We start from the raw sequence: 18,543 nt of genomic DNA, 5'->3' as shown, positions 1-18,543 counted from the left end.
AAATTTCATATGTTCAGATCAAATTTCATTATACCCTACGAATACACAAGACGCGTAAATCATCAATATTGCACGCTACCAACAGCTAGGCACCACAGAAAGCAGTCCGAAAAAACCATAGAATGCATGCGACATTTCAGGAAAATTAAGAACGATACGATGTGGTTCAGGAGAAGGGGATCGGCGACAAGGCAGCGGCTTGGACAGGGGACCAGCGGTGTGGAAAGATGTGTTCCGGACCTGCTGATGTTCAAAATTAAGCACATACTCCCTCCGTCCCAAAAAAAGACAAACCCTGGGTTTGTCTTTTTTTGAGACGGAGGGACTCCCTCCGTCCCAAAAAAAGACAAACCCTGGGTTTGTCTTTTTTTGAGACGGAGGGAGTAAGTTTGTCTTTTTTTGGGACGGAGGGAGTAAGTCAGTTCACCGAATCCAACATGAAACTGGTCAATCACTGATATAGATTTGTTTTTTGAATTAAACCAGATTGCCACTATGGTGCTTTATCTCAAGTATTCAGCTTTTTACAAGCTTAAATGCCGACCCTAAAATATAGAGATCATTAATAAAAAATGTGGCCCCTTCCTACCCTATGCTCAGGCTATCAGTTAGGTCCATCTCACAGAACCTCAATCCCTATTGACCCCATATTAGAAAACCCTGAATCTCAAGTACAACCGTTACATATATGACACATTATGATGTAGAAGACACTAATTTTTATATCAGTTTTTAATAAACTGATTTGACAAAGCTAGCCGGGTCCATTTACCATTTTATCATACCAGATAAACTAACACACACACACACACACGCATATTCTCTTCCATGAAGTTCCAATATGCATGTTTGTTTTGTTCCATTTTTCTACCAAAATTCATTTTGTAGTGCATTCCCTAAGACCCAACGATCCCCAGTCATGCATGATACAAGGTTGCATTAAAAACCCTAAACTCAATATTTTTTTTTCCAAAACCACAATATGAAACCATACATACATCCACCATGCATGACCCTGTTGAATAAAAACGAACACTGCAAATATATAATTGCACTAATGGAAATGTTCATTGGACTTTTTGACGTCGAAGGAACGGTTTGAGTGTGACATACAGGGGCAGCGGTGGATCTTGAGGCAACGGGGGCAGTGGCACATTGATGGAGGACACAGCTACGTGTCGGTGCCACCGATCGAGGCAGGGCGACGGTGGTCCAGCGGCAGAGAATGGTGTCTCCATGGGGCGGCGATGGAGCTTGTCTCCATAAAATTAGATGTTGCCCCGTCCCATAAAAATTTCAGCCTGCCATATAAAAGAGAGTCAAGTATAAACTCCATGTCATGTGGCTTGCCATCTAAAAGGGATTTCAGAAATCAGGGATTTGGATTGATGGCATAATCCTATGCACAAAGTTAGAAAGATCACTCTTGAAAATTTAACCACCTTTCTTGAAACAAAGATTACACAGGATTGGTTCATATTTCAACCATTTTAAAAAGCGGGATTGAATTAGTACACCAATTTCATTACCCCTTCTGACAACATATGAGTGTAACAGGGGCCATATATATTGAGATAAGTTAAGAAAATGGATCTAAAAAATTTTGCATGACAAAAAAAAATCTAAAGGCATTTTAAACAAACTGAGAGATCAGCTCAGAGTCATCTTTGTTCAGATGCAAGGAAGGAATAAAAGAAAATTAAACAAACCAAGAGATCAAGGGCCAAATAGAGCCAGCACCATCTCTTAGTACAGGAAATATATGATCAAACCCCAAAGTAAAAATGCACCATTTAATTTCTAATTTGGATGAATGGCAATCGAGTCCATTGCATTAAGAGAATAGGCAAGCATGCATAGGTGGTACAGTGGCAAACAGCAGAAACGGATCAATAATAATATAATTCTCACTCATATTCTTGTAAACTATTTAATTCTGATATATAAGATAAAATGCTGAAGGAACATAAAGAGAATAAAATCCAGTATCAATAGAAACTTATGAAAATGCAGTGTGACAGTAGAATTCTTCTGTTTGACTTTTTTCAATGATGAATAGTTTCAGCAAATTTGGTTCTATTTTAAATGAACAACAATAGTCAGGAAACCTATTCATCTAGATCATAGCATTTTATAAACCTATGCATCTGAAGATCAATTTGTACAAAGCATCTTACTCTCTTCCATTTAAAATAAACTACTATCTTCCATGAAGGCAAGGTATAAGTTACAACGCTATGATGGCAATACATTTTAACACAAGCAAATTTATCTATGGTGCCATCATTTTTTTAGGGTGGCAACAAGGTACCAAGTACCCAGCTGGTTAGGGCATTCTCAACCCAATGACTAGGATGGTGTCCATAGCATTAAATAAGTTGCCACCTACGACAAAAAATGATGTGGCAAGTGAATAAATGAGGAAAGAGAAGGAAACCATGTCTTACATGAGACATGGTTTCTACACAACATTCAAGACATCATGTGAGATAAGTAGCATTAAATTGAAGTATGGAATAGTGGTGTTTGCATTGGAAGAGTAATGTCTAGTACTAGTTTCTTGATGATGTGGAGTTTATGGAAACAATGTCTAGTGTTATGGGTTGGGACTGCCCTTATATAATTGTGCTACTCCATGCAAGAAGACAGAGAGATTAATCAAAGCCACTAAATATTCAGCATAATATTACTAACTACCAAGATATTCCATCTTATAATATTCAGCATGGTCCAAATTTAGTAGTTAGCTACATTGTCATCATATGCTCTTAGGGTATATAATTTTACGTCTATCTGCTCATGTTCAAAATTATTTCCTGAAAAGTATATAACTAACTGTTGTTACCTTTGGTTCATGTACGAAAACCTAAAATTGATGTATACATCCACCATGATCTGAATCCATACTTGCATCCACCATGCATGACCCTACAAATGAACACAAATTGACCATGCATGACCTTGTGGGATGAAAATATACCCTGCAAATTTCCCAGTGAAAGAAATGCGTCTGTCTAGGAAAGGTTCACGAAAAAAACAGAATAAATATTGCTACTGGCATTTGAATTTTAAATCCATGAACACAATAAAGGAAATTTTTTTGACCCAACGAGGCATTCAACAGGCACCCAAATGAACCGGTACGTCCTATGCTAAACATAAACCAAATGAACCTTATCCTGTCCTATCCAACAGCCACCCAAAGTTATGTATAATCCCAACAGCATTCACATAGTCTCCTCTATCATCAATATAAGTTTGAAGAAAACAGGAAACATGTGTAGACTAATGGCATTTTCATTTGGCTGGGCAATGAAAATCCTAAATGATAGAGCAGAACTAGACAGTGAAGCACGACTTGGTCATCAAACATCAGTTTCTTATGGTCGCAAGGTCTCAACTAAACTGCAAGCTCAACAAACATAAGAATCAATATCCTCTCAGTTTATTTTTTGACATGTACTTCCGTAATTCCATATTTTACACTATCTAGCTTGAAAAAAGATTAGGCATGCTATCTAAATTAGAGAAACATATGAAGATAATAACTTTCTTTGCCACACATTCGCATAATAATTTATTTTCTCACAGGTTTATGCACGTAACACATAATAGCCATGACACTAATAACGAAGGAACAGGATCGAGCGATGATTACCTTGTTCGCATCGTGGTGGAGAGGGCTAAGGTGGAGGCGCAACGGAGAGCAGATGGCACAAGGGAGTCGGCGGCGGCGGCGCGGTATAGAAGGGGGCGCGTGGGCGAGCAGTCCCGGTGGCGGCGCGAGGGGCCGGGGATCGACGGTGCGTGACAACGATCTGCATTGTGTGGGGGCTTTGGCGGTGTCAATCTGGAGGCGGGAATCGACGGCGATCGTCGTGAGGGGCGCTGGTGGTGTCATCTGGAGGCGGGAATCAACGCGCTGGTTGGGGCGTCGGCGACATCGATATGGAGGCGGGATTCGATGACGATTGGCGTGAGGGTCAAGGTGGAGAGACGGGAATCGTCGGTGGCGTCGATGTGAAGGCGTGATGGGGCATCAATGGCATCGATCTGAAGGCGGGAGTCGACGGCGGCTCGATGGCGGGACGTGGGCGGCGTCGGCGCGATAGCGGCGCGTCGGAATCGATGGCGGCGGCGGCGGCGGCGCTGCGGTTGGCGTGGGGAGAGAGAGAGAGAGAGGAGGTTGTGCGAGAGTGGAGGGGGAGAGGGGAATGCGTGCGGGAGATTAGTGTGAGGTTGCGGGGAGATACGTGGGAGGAGCTGAGCCATTGGATTCGATGATTCTCGGTCGTTGGATTTGATGAATGAGTACGTAGGTGTAAGAGTGAGTTGGTGAATTATAGGGTAGACTAGTAATTGGCCCGTGCTAACGCTACGGTAGCATTTAGAAATGCAAAATAAATAATTAAAAGAATATATATTTTTTTCCAATCAAGCATTAAATGAGACAAGTTAAAATTTAAAAACTGAATGACAAAGCAAGTTATTATATTGTTAATCTTTAGCCATGTGAGTAAAATATCATGACCTCTATCTTTCGTAAAAATCTAATTGGTAATGTACAACTTCACAATTAACGCATAGACATAAAAAAAGTCCAAACCGGATATAACCATCTAATGTTTGATCTATATATCGTTTATAATAGTATACATTATCTAATGTCGGAGTATTTGATGTGGTAAGGAAGTTTATCTCGTTTACATGTCCAAACCATCCATCACCATCTGCTAAATTCAAGTTTATAATCTATATCTCATATGACTTCTTTGATCTGGCATGAAAAGAAAATGAGAAAATGTTTGGAAATCTAAATTTTACTGAAAAATAGAACTGAATTTGGCAATTGGGAGAACACATAGTAATTCATGATGAGTCTGCTTCATGAAATCAAGCTGAATACTAAAAGCACTTTATTCAATCACCCAGATCCAATCAATTTACTTTTCAATCAACCGCCAAAAAGGTCACATACAAGTATACAATTGCTTCATATGGCATGACTACATTATTCATGAACGTCACGATACAAGGAAAACGTCTATCACCTTGTGGAGCGGATGGCCGGTGGGGACAAGGGAGGAAGCTGTCGATGGTCTTGACAGCCCACACCAAAAAGGCACCGATGGTGCTGCATAAATCAAAACATTACATGTTATCTCCACAATTTACAATAAGAAATAACATAGCTTTCTTAGATACATATGCTAAACTTGGAAACAACATAGCTGCATAACATTTTTAAACTTGTTTGTACATGAAAAATGTCAATGCTTGTTCTGTGCAATTTTCATATTATACCAGTGCATTTTGAAATGCAAGCCATCACCCAAAAGACTCCATTTCAGTGGCAAACTGTCAATGACTATACCTCAATCTATCACGTATTAATCTGGTACTTACATGACACACCTAAGAAGACAAAATTGAAGGTGCGAAGAGATCAGATCGTATACCTCAAAATCAAAATTTTAGTCCTCAATTTGCCACGAGCAGGTTATTTACTGAATTTGCCCACAGCCCCACATAGTTCACACTGGATGCCTGTTTGAATTAGCATGCTCAGTCCTAGTCCACTTGTGCTCCTTCATATTCAGTTTTATGTAAATTTGTACACACCAGTCAGACTCACTTTGAAGCAGCCAAATAAATTAACATTTCAGCTAATACTGAGAAGTAAAATGAAAATAAAAATAACTTCCTATATGTGGAATATGGACAAACCCTCTATTATCTATAACTATACAGATTAACCATAGAGATGATAAGAATATGTTCTCCTGATCTATAAAAAAGATATCGTGATTAACTCATAATCATATAAGATGACTGTGGTGAGTGATGTCATACATAGAAAAACAAACTCACTCTAGGGTGTCATTCCCCTACTTTAGAAAAAAAATCATTGTCTCCAAAAAAATTGTGTTAGTTAAATTTATGGTTTTTAACAAATCAGCATTGAACAGTACAATTAACAGCATTGGGCACTGGCTGGGCAAATAGCAAAACGGAAAAAACAGCACTGACAAGTTCAAATTTTATCTCCAGCTCTTACTCACAAAACATCAACGGCCTGCAACAAGCAGTCATATAAGCTGAATTAGTTCTTGTTTCCCTTTCTATTTTAAAGTTCTTTGTTCAAGGGATTTAGTCACAACCTCGAAAAATGCTATTTTCATGCTCCATTTGTTTTTATTATATGATATGTTGGTTGGTTCAAATTGAACTAACAATAATTCCATTACTGTTAATTACAAAGAAGGGAGTATATAAGATATAACAGAAATGTCATAACAAATAATTAATTATCACAGACTCAATAGTGAATCTGCATATGTGATAACAATTTGAGGCCACCAATAGTGAATCTGCATATGTGATAACAATTTGAGGCCACCAAAGAATGTAGAACCAGAGGCAGACTACAAACTCGATTTCAAGTATCATTGACTGTTAGAAACCACCAATAGTGAAATAGAACCGGATGCAGACTTTATTAATTGAAATTCAGATGATATGAAACAAAAATATTCCAGATGATGATATGAGCCATGCAGACTTATTTATCCTAAGCAGCAACTAAGGATACACAGGCACAGCCACCAGAAACAATTTCTATTTTGAAAGCTAGATCCCCATATCTTCCTTGAAATACCCAATAGAAGAGTTGGCTTCATTAAGTGCTAAAAATTATAAGGTGGCTTGAAAAGAAACACAAGCAACAGAGATAGATTGAATTTGTTCTCTTTGAAGCAACTGCAGGCATAAACAATAATACTCTACAAAGTTTCATTGGGTCTAAACTACTCTTTGCACGTCATATATACGCCCAAAATTTTTTAGCACCATACAAGGAGTTCATAACTCATGCCTAAATCTGACAAATTTGTCAAACAACACAAAGTCAAATTATAATGCAGTTGTCTAGAATAATGGGATTAGGTGATAGCAAGTTGTCTGGAAGCATATGGGCCCCTATGCTGCGTGCAGAAAGCATCCGACCCAACGGTGCGATGCAGAATGCGGCTGCTCCCATAGTCATTAGTGTAACATAATGATCAAAATTAGAATTAATAGCACAAGCAGCAACTGTGAACATTCTGCCTTTACCTAACTGCTCGCAAAAAGGCCATCTTGCATAAATGCAGGGAGCTTCCTCAGTTGATCCAACATCAAGGCAAGCAATGGACTCAGCACCAGCATATGTCTAGATAAAATCATTGCAGGCACCTGAAACAGAACATTAACTTTTCAGCACTAAATTATATAACCTCAACATCTCGATTTTTGCAGCACATCTGATAGCAGAAATTTTTGTTGATGTCAATATAATGAACATGCTTTGTTGTTCAAAGGGCATAAAAAATTTTCAGCGCCAAATCCTATAAGTGTTTCTGTTGTCAGCACGCCGCTCGACAGGACAAGACGCCGCCGCCATGGGAGACGACCGCCAGGACACCGCCGACGTGGGGGCATCAGCACACACCGTCGCCTGCCGCCTGGGGAGGGATGCCGCCGGAGATGGGGTCCGGCTGATATGGGCAGCAGCAGCAAGCCGTGGGAGAAGGGGAGAGAGACGAAGAAGACGAAGAAAATCGTGGGCGAAGGAGAATATCGCTGCCTCCGCGTGCGACGGGAAGACGACGGAGGACGGGCTCGCCCTTAACGGGCAGTCTCCCGTCGATGTGGGCGGCACGACGAGCGGAGGGTGGCGTAGTGGATGGCAGTGTGGTGGAGAGCCGTAGGGTGGCGGCGAGGACGACGGCGCGGTGGAGAGGCGGGGAGCGACGGCGCTCGCAGAGGAGACCGGTGCGGTGGAGAGGCGAGGGGCGGCGGCGCGGTGTGGGGAGATTAGGGTTGCGATTTCGTGACGACGACAATTTGTGAGCGCCGGCAGCAAATCGTGGGCGGCGGCGCAGAGGAGATCGGCGAGGCGGCGCTGATCTGGATGCTGGTGCAAGCGCGGCGGTCCGCGGTTCTTTCCCGTCGATCCGGCGGCGGCGCAGGTGGAGCTGCTGCGGGTTTGGGATTGGGGGGCGGCGCGACGCGGGGAGAGCGAGGGTGCGGCGATGATGGTGCGCGGTGGGAGCTGAGGGAGGTATGGTTCGTCGGATCTGAAGCGGTGGATGATTTTTGTCCGTTGGATTTGATGAATGAAGTACGAAGGATGTAAACATCAGTCGGTAAATTATAGGTTAGATAGATTGTGGTATTGTGGAGTTGCACTGTGAAACTTGTGGGTGGCTAATAGTGTTCTTGGTCTAGGTGGCATGGAAGGAACACTAAAGGAAAAAGTACACCGAAGGTCCCTCAACTTATCATCCTTGAACCATAAAACCGGATACAATGCATTCTCCAACTTACAAAATCAGTGCAAACTAGATCCCTCGGCGGTTTTGACCCCAGTTTTGACCGACTTGGCAGCTGACTCAGCGTGGGACCCACGTAGACCCCACATGTCAGTATGTCCACGTCATCACCCATCTCTTTTCCTTCTTCTCTTCGTTCTTTCTCTCTCTTCTCTCCCTGCGACAATGACGGGCGCAGCCTTGCGGCGGCGGCATGACCCTGTGGTGGGCCAGCGAGGGATAGGCGGCGGCGGCGGCGGCGGTGCTGCTCTGCGGTGGCCGGCGGGCTGCAGCGCCATCGACGCTGTCTCTCCCTGTTCCCCTTTTTTTTCTTTTATTTTTGGCTTGTTTCTCTCCCCCGATGCCGCCGCTTTCCATGGTAGCTGGCGTGGAGGTTCGTGCAGGCGCGGCCTGGCTCATGGCGCGGCGGCTGGATGTGGCCGGATGCGACCGGAGGCCAGGACGACACCGCCCGCAGCCGTCAAGCCCCTACCCGCTGCACATCTTTCCCACCGGCCGAGCTCGCCGCCGCCGTGTGCGCCCTGCATGTCGAGCTGCTCATCGTCACTGTCTCAATGCCGCGCGAACGACGACTACCAGGGGCTCCGCGGCCGCGCGCACGATGATGATGTGGGTCTCCTGCTCCAGGACCGCCGCGGCCGTGTGGCGGGTGGTCCTGACGAGTAACAACATCCGCGCCGGCGAGCGGCCGCTGTTCCCATTCCAGTCGCCCAAGTACCTGACCAGCCTGACCAGGCGGTGGTGGCACGGCGCAGCGGTCGGCGTTCCACACCATCTGCCGCGTGCTTCACTACTTGAAGCGCTTCCTGGTAATGAACCCGGAGCAGCCGGACTCGGCTGGACCGGCGGTGGACTACCTCGACATGGATGCGCAGCTGCTGAGGAGGTTCCCGGAGTGGGAGGGGAACGGTGTCGCCGACGTGCCGTTCGAGATGTACGCGTACAGGGTGATGGAGAGGGACAAGAGCTACGCGTGTAGGGACAGGAGCTCCGACTCCGGCAGCGACGGCAACTCGTTGTGTGGAGATGACAGCGTCAGCGGCGGGTCCAGCACGACGACGACGGCGACGAACGCGTCGGCGTCGGCGTCGAGCCGGCCACTGCTTGACCGGAGAGGCAGCACGAGGTCGTCAGCGCCGCGGCGCAAGGTGGCCATCGCCGCCACCAAGGCAGGCAAGTGTCGCAGCGGTATTGTTACTCGTCTAAAGCCTTCCAAGATTACAGCTAGCGCTCCATGGCCATGACGTGTGCATGGCCACCGCAGAAGTCGAGATCGATGGGCACTGTGAGGCCGCCGTCGCCACGCACTCGACCGCCTTTGCTCCGCTTCGCCGGCCGCCCCGCACTCGACGCCTTGCTCCGCTCCGCCGGCCGCAGCCGCCGCCTTGCTCCCCTGCCCAGAGAGCCCTAGAGAGAAGAGTAAGAGAGAGATGAGGAAGGGAGAGAGAGAGAGGAGGATGACGTGGATACACTGACATGTGGGGTCCACGTGGGTCCCATACTGACTCAGTCGCCACGTAGGCTAAAACCGAGGTCAAAACCGCATAGGGACCTTTTATGACCGGTTTTGATTAGTTAAGGGATGCGGGATATATAGTTTTGCGGTTTGAGGACGATTTTGTATCTTGATGACAAGTTGAGGGACCTTGGGTGTACTTTTTCCAACACTAAATTATGGTGACACACTGGGCTGTCGTGTGGGCTAGATTTGGGAAAGCATATCGTATCCACCAAGAAGAGGAAACAAACGGCGGCGACGGCGAGATCCGAGCTGGAGTAACAGAAAGGAAAAAGAAAAAAAAAATCCACGGCCGTCACGGCGCGTATCCCGAAGCGGCGTATCCCCTCACCTCACCCGTCGCCTCGTCGTCCTCCTCCTACCTCACCTGCCTTCCTTGCCACTACCCACTACTATCCCCACCCGTGTCCCGCGCGCCACGCCACGCCACGCGCCCACGCCTCGCCTCGCCTCCTCCCCCCACCCCCCGACCAACCACCACCGCCTGAGCCGCCGCCCGAGGCGCGACGGAATTCCCCCCCGTTCAATTGGACGCGTCGCGGTCGCGATCCGCCGATCGATCCTGCAGCCGCTGCTGCCATGGGCGAGCCCGTGGTCCCCCCGCGCGCCCCCGCGGCCCACGCCGCGGTCGCGGCGCCGAAGCCGCCGGGAGATGCGGTGGCGGCGGAGGGCGAGGCTAGGGCGCCGCCGCGGCCGCCGCCTGCGGTGGCGGCGGGTGCGGGGGCGGGGGCGAGCGGGGGAGGGAGGCGGGTGTTCTCCGTGGAGCTACGGCCCGGGGAGACCACCATTGTGTCGTGGAGGAAGATGCTCAAGGAGGCTGGCCTCGGAGCTGCCTTGCCGCCCCCGCTGCCGGCGGCGGCGGCACAGCCGGCGGTCGCCCCCCTCCCTGGACCATCTGGTGCGGTAGGGTTTCGTGCTCTCGTTACATGTTTTTTTGCCGATTTCTGTCTTCCGTGCCTATTCTGCGTGCAATTTTTCACCTGATCAAGCCTGAAAACCGCGGGGGATTTTGTGTGGGAGTTGGGAGGTCTGATTATGATTCTTCAATTAGCTAAATACGATTTTCAATTATCTATCATGGTGAGGCCAAATGCAGAGCCGAGCATAAGTTCGCAACAGAGAAACCGAGAAGTGACAGCAAAAGTTATTGAGATTTAACTTAAAGGAAAGCATCCATTAGCTGTTGCCGCCGCGAGCACCTTTGCAAATTGCAGGGTGAAAAGAATATGCTCCTCTGCTTCTTTTCTATAGCATCAAAATATATCATTTCTCAATGCCAGATTGCCCCTCACCATGTCTGCGGTCACCAGCTTTACCTTGATGTTGGGATTTCCCACTAGGTAACTAGGCTGCACCGATTTTGCATCCGCATTTCTTCTAACATCTTAAACTGGTAGTCTGGTACATTGGACACTTTAATAGTGGGAATTGAACCCTCAATCCCACAGTTATGAGCCTTGTTGGCTACTGCTGCTGTATTGATTACTGATCAATGGGAAATAATCTATCAGTGGGGGAAGAAGGTCAAGTTATGAAGACTTGTTTCTCAAAAACGATAAGATCTCAAGACTTGCTACTTATGTGACCATATGTAAGAACTACAAATGCCATGCAAACTTTGTTAAGCTTTTATTCTGTTGGTAGAATCAATATAGCAGGTCCGTTTTGATGACAAACCAGAATTATGGAAGGGGTTTACGCATACACTAGAAGTATGTGCATTGTCTTGCAATGATGCAACAATGATATATTAATTCCTCGAAATTGTCTGGTAAGATGATTAATGTAAACTGGAATACTATACAAGCAAGATGTGTCATTTGTAGGCAATAATTCCTATATTTTGTTGGAACTTGTATCAGACATTCTGATAGGTGGTGGTTGTGCTTACTCATTTGCAGGCGGTCATTACCCTTACCCATTTGTTGAATTAAATCAGCCTAACTTGTGGTTGTCTTCACATATGATTGCACAGATCAACTAGTTTTTTTTATTGAAATTGAAATAATGTACTGTATTTGAAATAATGGCCATTCCATCTTTTGAATCAGACACATCCTACAGAAAATGACTGCGCACAATCAAATCGGTTCAATTCAGTTATTGAGAAAATTGAGCGCCTTTACATGGTAAGAAACATATGGTGTTACTATCAGAGAGGAAATTCATTTTTACTTTCCATTATGCACACGAAAAGTGCTTACCTCTGTCTACATCCTTTTACTATGCCAGGGCAAAAATAGTAGTGATGAGGAAGACTTGGATGATGCGCCTGATGATGATCAGTATGACACAGAAGATTCGTTTATTGATGATGATGAATTGGTTAGCTTTTCAATTTAATTGATATAATAATGCTCTAATGTATTGTTAATAAAATGTTCTTTTTCATTGGCTCATCTGACCTAAACAGTGTTAATACTGACATTGTAGTGCTTTGAGTTAAGCTTGTTACTATTTGTTTTGCCATGCATTCTGCATATGTGCTACTATCCTGTTATATGTATCATAAATAACAGCCTTGACTTCTTGGCTACCATTCCATATGCCAAATTTGAAGAACAGCTGAGAATGGCATGCTCTTATAATCTTTCTTTTTTCATTGAGCTATTTTTCTAGTGTTAGGAAGAATGAGGGTTTATTATCTTGAATTCAATATGGTACTTCACTCAAGTTGCAACAAGAAAAACTGCTACTTTGTGCAAAACCAGAACGATCTATATGGCTGGAAGAACTTAACTACCGACACTAATTTATATGCAAACCAAATGTGAGCTTACATGCTTCTTGCTGCATATATCTAGCCTTGTTTAGAACATCTCAATGATTCTTTTTCTGTATCATTACCATTTGACATGCTGAGAATGATAGCCAGTGTTCTGATCGCTCTGTTGTTTTTTATCCACAGGATGAATATTTTGAAGTTGACAATTTTGCAACCAAGCACAATGGTTATTTTGTGAACAAAGGAAAATTGGAACAAATGTAATTTTCCTAAAAACTCTTTAATTTGCAGCTATGGTGTTGGGCAAGTTATGCATAAAATAATCCCACCAAATGATTCTAGAAGGCATTGTGCGGTGTCATGACTAGCTATTCAGAATGATATCATGTGGGATGTTATAACATAATAACAGTAATCTTTGCATCAGTGCCAACATGCACTACATATCTGCTGTTATAGGATGACATAAATCTTGACATGCTTCCACCCACTTTTGCAGTGACTTTGATTCAGTACAGACTGTTGAACCAAAGAAACGAAGACGAAAAGACTCATCAAGTTCTTATATTGAGAATAACAAGGAATTTGCTCCAGGCTCTTCCTCATACATGGGCACGCCTTTAAGAGACTCTAAAAGAAGCACTCTCCAAACGGGGAAGAGTACTAGTAATGGTCACAAATCTGGAGCTAATGGAACATTTGAGTACCCTTATTCAGCATACCGAGACAAGGATGCTCCAGGACATCTTGGCCTCCAACAGAAAATAACTTCTAATGGGGCGAACCAAGATTTGTCAAAGAACATGCACCACAAAGAGAAATATAATGCTGGTCAATTTTCTGGTTTGCATGCTTCCAGTAACATCTATTCAACAGAAACAATGGTAAGAGTCAAGGAAACTGGTATTGTGACTTGTGAGCATGGTGCAAACCATAGTTATCTTTTCATCCCCAAAGTACATAGCACTAATTTATTCAGCACAAAAGCATTACAACATAAGACATGGAAGTAAACAGAGAAAAACTGCCACACGCATATGCAGCATGTTTAGTAAGTGTCATGAAATGTGTTGTCTGTCAACTGCTATAATTCTGTCGAGACAATTATGCCCTAATTTATGGGACAATTGCTCAATATTCTATATTTGCATTTTCAGCACTTGGCCACAAAAATCCATACAGAAGGTTCAGGTACCAAGACCAAGGGTACCAGACTTGAGCGAGCTATCCGTGACCTCCAAAACATTGTCACTGAATGTGTGTATCTTATTATTAAACCTTATATATCATGGTGGATATATTTCTAAGCCCCTTTTGGAATTAACTTTGGCTTTTGTTGCGTGGAATCATCCTCACAGACAAACCACAGATTCTTGATGTACATGAGGCTGAGGCAAATTGCCAGGTAGCAGTTAAAAGAAGATTGCCACAAGAAGTAAAACAAAAACTTGCTAAGGTCGCAAGGTTATCGGTATGTTGTAGCACACCCTATTTTACCTTGTAGTGAAGTGCCTTTGTTTACTTACGGCCCACTTAGCAATGTTTCTAAGGCTAGAGTGTAACTGTGTCCGTTCAATATTTGTTAGATTTGAAACTTGATATAGAATGCATGTGTCGAGTCATGGTAATCGCTATGTTTATTAGGAGGGATTACAGAGATGCATTCATGCATTAACTTCCTATGCTGCTGCAGTAGATTATGTGAATAGAGAAGCTTGAAGAAGTACAACCTTTTGTTTTCTGTATTCCAATGCAAATGTTTTGTTCTAACTTTTTAATACAAGTACTGGCAAGTGGCAACTTGAACTTCTTAGGCAACATGACAGCAGAATATTGACAAATGCAGGCAAATCAAGGAAAAATACCAGAACATGAGCTGATCAATCGCCTCATGGGCATAGTTGGCCACCTTGTGCACCGTAGGACACTGAAGGTGAGTAGAGGTAGTGATTAAATTCATGTCCAGTGTGGTAGGGGCTTATTACAATTATTGGTTTGATGTATACCTTTTATGCATGCATTATGATTATTTTCTTGTCCAATTACTTCCATGCATTTCATTTTTTTTAAAAGGATAGTATCTTTTGTTGCTTTTCCAATTCTGGGTCGTCTATTATCTCTGTCTGGAAATGATCTTTATTTCTTGAACATTGAAAAAAAAAATCATAGGATGTTGTGATCTAATCATCCATTGATAAAGGTAGCCTGTAGATTCATTGAGATATTTAAACGAGTGCTAGTTAGGTAACAAGAGATAGACACTGTTTTTGTCCAGTTCTTTATGCATCGTTTTCATAGGCCTTGGGCACCAGTACAAATATTCCACTCTTTTTATGTGGTTTCTTGAACTATTCTTATATTCTACAACTAAGTGGATTCTAGATTCCTGTTGGCATGCTGAAATCTTTTTTTTTTTTTTGGGGGGGGGGGGGGGTGTTGCATCTGAGGATTTGTTCTTGCCTTTGTTTGTGTTGACAGGCATGGGCTTTGTTACTATTTAGTAAGCGTGGTAGAATAAATATATGTTGCATAGTGATCCTGTCAAATGAACATATATTCAAAAGACATACCAGGAGGCACCGGCAAAAAGAATCTCCTTGTGTTGTATGGTGACTTGGTGAGTTTTAAAGATTTTACTTACCAAATGTTTTTTGGCACAGAGAAACATGAAAGAAATGGTGCAATCAGGTTTATGTGCTAAACAAGAGAAGGCTGGGAAATTGCAACAAGTGAAAATGGAAATCTATGAAATGGTCAAAGCACGTCTAGCCACCAAACCTAAGGTGAAATAATTACCTTGTCAGTAAAGTGGTGTAATCTGCTTTATTTTCATACACATTGCGTTTTGTTCCAGTCTTCATTCTTATGAAAAGCTTTGGTAGTAGGAACTCTTATATCTGTATGCTTTCAGGGTGCTGAACATAAGGTTGAATCTATAGATGGCTTTCAGGATCCTGTTACTCATGATGACAGAATGGCCTTGAGAGGAAAATCTGTCATGGATGCTGTATTGGAGGACAGGATCTGCGACCTGTATGATCTGTATGTTGAGGTATAGTCGTATTATCATGTTTACTTCAATGATAATTGCAATGCATAGCCAATTGCCCAATTTCTGTGCTGAAAGAACGACATCAGCAATAGAGACATTTTCTCTATTTTATTTTACCTTTTGTCTATTTTTAAGTGTATGTTGGTGAAAGGATATTTTTTTATTTCCCCCTTCAATAAGGAGGCCGCTAGAGTTGGTTTAGAACAGGAGTGTCTTGGATAAAGTCTTACTTATCGTTTTGCTTTTTTACTTATTTTATATGTAGTATCGCTTGGAAGTTCAAAACCATGTATTTTTACAATTTGTGATTATGCTTACTAGCATGAGTAATGCATGCTTTTCAGGGTATGGATGAAGATAAGGGCCCTCAGAGTCGTAAGTTGTATCTAGAGGTACCATCCTGCCTCTTTTACCACACCTTTTTATTTCTGTGATTGCTAAAAAACTCCTCTACATTTATATGTGCCTTTAGTCTGATTGAGTGTTTCAACTTGAATCAATGGATTAGAAAATTCCAGCCTTCCCTTTCTGATTCACTACGCAGTCACACTCCTTAGACAGACTGTTGATCATGAACTTTATTTTCCTTAACTCACTTTTATATTTGTAAATTTGTAATGCCGACTTGCTTATGTATGTTGGGATAAGGGGCTAATTTTTGACCAGCAAACGAATTGCACTGGTATATTGTGTCAAGGATAGCACTTTTTTACTTAGTTTAAAGTGCCTGTAAGCAAAGCAACATAATTTGAGTTTGTATGATCCCTTAGCTTGTTTATATATCCAACTATCCAAGTTTGCTAAACAGCCTTAAGTTCCTTAAATATTTATTTAGCTATTCATAATTATCAAAGTAAATGTATACCCTGTTAATTTCTATAATGGATTTGTTTTCTTTCAGAAACTTTAAATTTTATCACCCGAGCATATGAATTTGGTATTTTGGTTGTGATCGTTCTCTGTTTACCATACTGTGCTTTCAGTAAAAGCTGGGTGAAAGCCTTTCCTCTAAAATTTTTTTTGGGTATTTTGGTGATGTTCTGTTTCGAAGTGCATTTTTTGTACAACTTCTCCAGTTTTCCTAGCGAATGTGATTATACTTGTCCATAACGCTCATACAAATTACAATATCTTTGTTTCTGCACCAGCTTGCTAACTTATGGCCACATGGCGACATGGATAAAGTTGGAATTCGAGATGCCATTTCTAGATCTAAGGAGCGAAGGAATTTATTATATAGGCAGAGGAAGGTGAAAGATCTTCTCTTAAGGCGTGAATGCCATTTTAGCTTAACCATGTCTTTATTTTTAACCGTCATAATCATATGGAGTGAAGGAAAACAAGTGTACAATTCAGTAATGTAAATTTCCAAATTATCCTATTTTATAGTACCTCATTTAAACCAATCATGCCATTCAGGTCCGCAATGACCAGAGGATGAAGAGGAGAAGGCTGGCTGCTGCTGCCAAGTTGCGTGACAGCGACCCTGCCGCCCCACAATCTGCACAGTCCCTGCAAAATATGACAAGCACCCATACCATGTATCCTGTGGTTAACAATGGAAATAGTCAGAGTAGCAGAAGTGTCGACAAAGTTAATGAAATGAGCGTCGGTGCAGGATCGGATGGCAACAGGAGTTCTACCAGCATGAAGAAACGAAAAATAGACTCCGAAGATAGGCAAGTTAACCCACCGAAGGCTACTGCTGAACTTCATCATCATGGTATTGAAATACAGAAGCCGGCAAAGCGTGCAGATGAGGCAACAAAGGTCAGTAACCTTCCCCAGACGCTGCTTGCCATTCCAAGCAGCGACAGTCGCCCCAGCAGCAGCTAACGTCCTGATCGTGCTGGCATAGCTTTGGAGAACAAAATAAATCATCGGCAAAGGTCGTTGATAACCAATATAGTAGAATACACTAGCTAGGTGATTGCTACTGGGATGCTCTCGGAGCCTATTTGTTGGCTTCTGAGCAACCACTAATTCTTGAAGATCTTGTTTGATACTAAAAATAAGGTGTATTTATAAGAACCCTCTGTAACACAATGTCTAGCCGGTTTCGTTTTTACTGTTGCTGTTATATTCTGCACTTCACTCTGATAGCCTGCAACGTAGATAATTTCATCTTTAGATTGCCATTTTTCTTCCCCTCTTAGACTATAAATTGATAAAAACCTAGCTCTGTACAATCTAGATCGTCAATATATCTCGGAAGCACTTTTTAGGTATGGATATATTCACAGAATAAAGTGTTGTGTGAATCATTCTGCTGTCAAATCTGGTCTCTTGATTTTTCTAGAGGCAAGTTATGCAATTTATGTACTACTACTTCTGTTTTTTAATAGACACCGTTGACTTTTTGTCACATATTTAAACAATTTATGTAATTACATTTTCTTTTTTTAGTTGTTTTAAATAAGACGGATGATTAAACATGTGTTTAGAAAATTAATGGCGTCGTCTATTAAAAAACAAAGTGAGTAGTAACTTTTTTGTTAGTGATATAGCAATTTTTTTCCGTTTTATACCCCGTCCTTTCTATAAAAAACAACTAAGTACTAAGTACCAATTTGTAGTTGGAATGTCCTCCATCCGTCTCATTCTAACCGCAACATTATTTTTTTTTATCCAATTTTGGTCGTTTGTGTTATTTGAAATTCTTTTATGATTAATATTTTTATTGTTATTAAATGATAAAACATAAATAATACTTTATGCGTGGCTTATGTTTTTATTTTTTTTAAAAAAAATTAAATAAAACGGACGATTAAAGTTGGAAACAGAAACTCATGGCTGCGCTTAAAATGAGACAGATTGAGTACGTAATTCGCACGGGGCCTTTTTTTTGAATAAGTTCATCTGCGGTCCCTCAACT

The 18,543-nt window shown here is 42.7% G+C and overlaps 1 protein-coding gene and 1 long non-coding RNA gene across 6 annotated transcripts; one reads left to right on the top strand and one right to left on the bottom strand.

Annotated features, from left to right (window-relative positions):
- Window positions 1-1,021: 1,021 nt before the first annotated feature.
- Window positions 1,022-8,096, bottom strand: LOC127773721 (uncharacterized). Of its 5 annotated transcripts, XR_008017625.1 has the most exons (6): window positions 7,114-8,096; window positions 5,460-5,588; window positions 5,052-5,134; window positions 3,659-3,818; window positions 2,846-2,928; window positions 1,022-1,301 (listed from the first exon to the last, which is right to left on the bottom strand). It is a non-coding gene; the product is annotated as an uncharacterized LOC127773721 (long non-coding RNA). The 5 variants fall into 5 exon arrangements; XR_008017623.1 differs by lacking the exon at window positions 3,659-3,818 and having other exon boundaries at window positions 7,114-8,086; XR_008017626.1 differs by lacking the exons at window positions 2,846-2,928; window positions 3,659-3,818 and having other exon boundaries at window positions 7,114-8,083.
- A 2,168-nt stretch (window positions 8,097-10,264) lies between these two features.
- LOC127774098 (ubinuclein-1-like) lies at window positions 10,265-18,012 on the top strand. The gene is made up of 13 exons (XM_052300373.1): window positions 10,265-10,794; window positions 11,943-12,020; window positions 12,124-12,216; window positions 12,800-12,876; window positions 13,116-13,500; window positions 13,774-13,873; window positions 13,975-14,087; window positions 14,463-14,549; window positions 15,277-15,399; window positions 15,528-15,668; window positions 16,013-16,060; window positions 16,817-16,918; window positions 17,088-18,012. Exons 1-13 carry the CDS (start codon window positions 10,471-10,473, stop codon window positions 17,502-17,504), a joined length of 2,088 nt encoding a protein of 695 aa, XP_052156333.1. The 5' UTR covers window positions 10,265-10,470; the 3' UTR covers window positions 17,505-18,012.
- The last annotated feature ends 531 nt before the right edge of the window (window positions 18,013-18,543 follow it).

Source organism: Oryza glaberrima, chromosome 5 (genome assembly GCF_000147395.1).
Source record: "Oryza glaberrima chromosome 5, OglaRS2, whole genome shotgun sequence".
In the NCBI taxonomy this organism is placed as follows: Eukaryota; Viridiplantae; Streptophyta; class Magnoliopsida; order Poales; family Poaceae; genus Oryza; species Oryza glaberrima.
This window is presented reverse-complemented; position numbering and strand designations above follow the sequence as displayed.

Bases quoted from the DNA above. Each gene is read 5' to 3' on its own strand.
- LOC127774098 (XM_052300373.1), top strand. From the start codon at position 10,471: ATGGGCGAGCCCGTGGTCCCCCCGCGCGCCCCCGCGGCCCACGCCGCG. The intron at 13,501-13,773 runs GTAAGAGTCAAG...TTGCATTTTCAG, and splicing joins TCTATTCAACAGAAACAATG to CACTTGGCCACAAAAATCCA. The intron at 14,088-14,462 runs GTATGTTGTAGC...TGACAAATGCAG, and splicing joins CTAAGGTCGCAAGGTTATCG to GCAAATCAAGGAAAAATACC.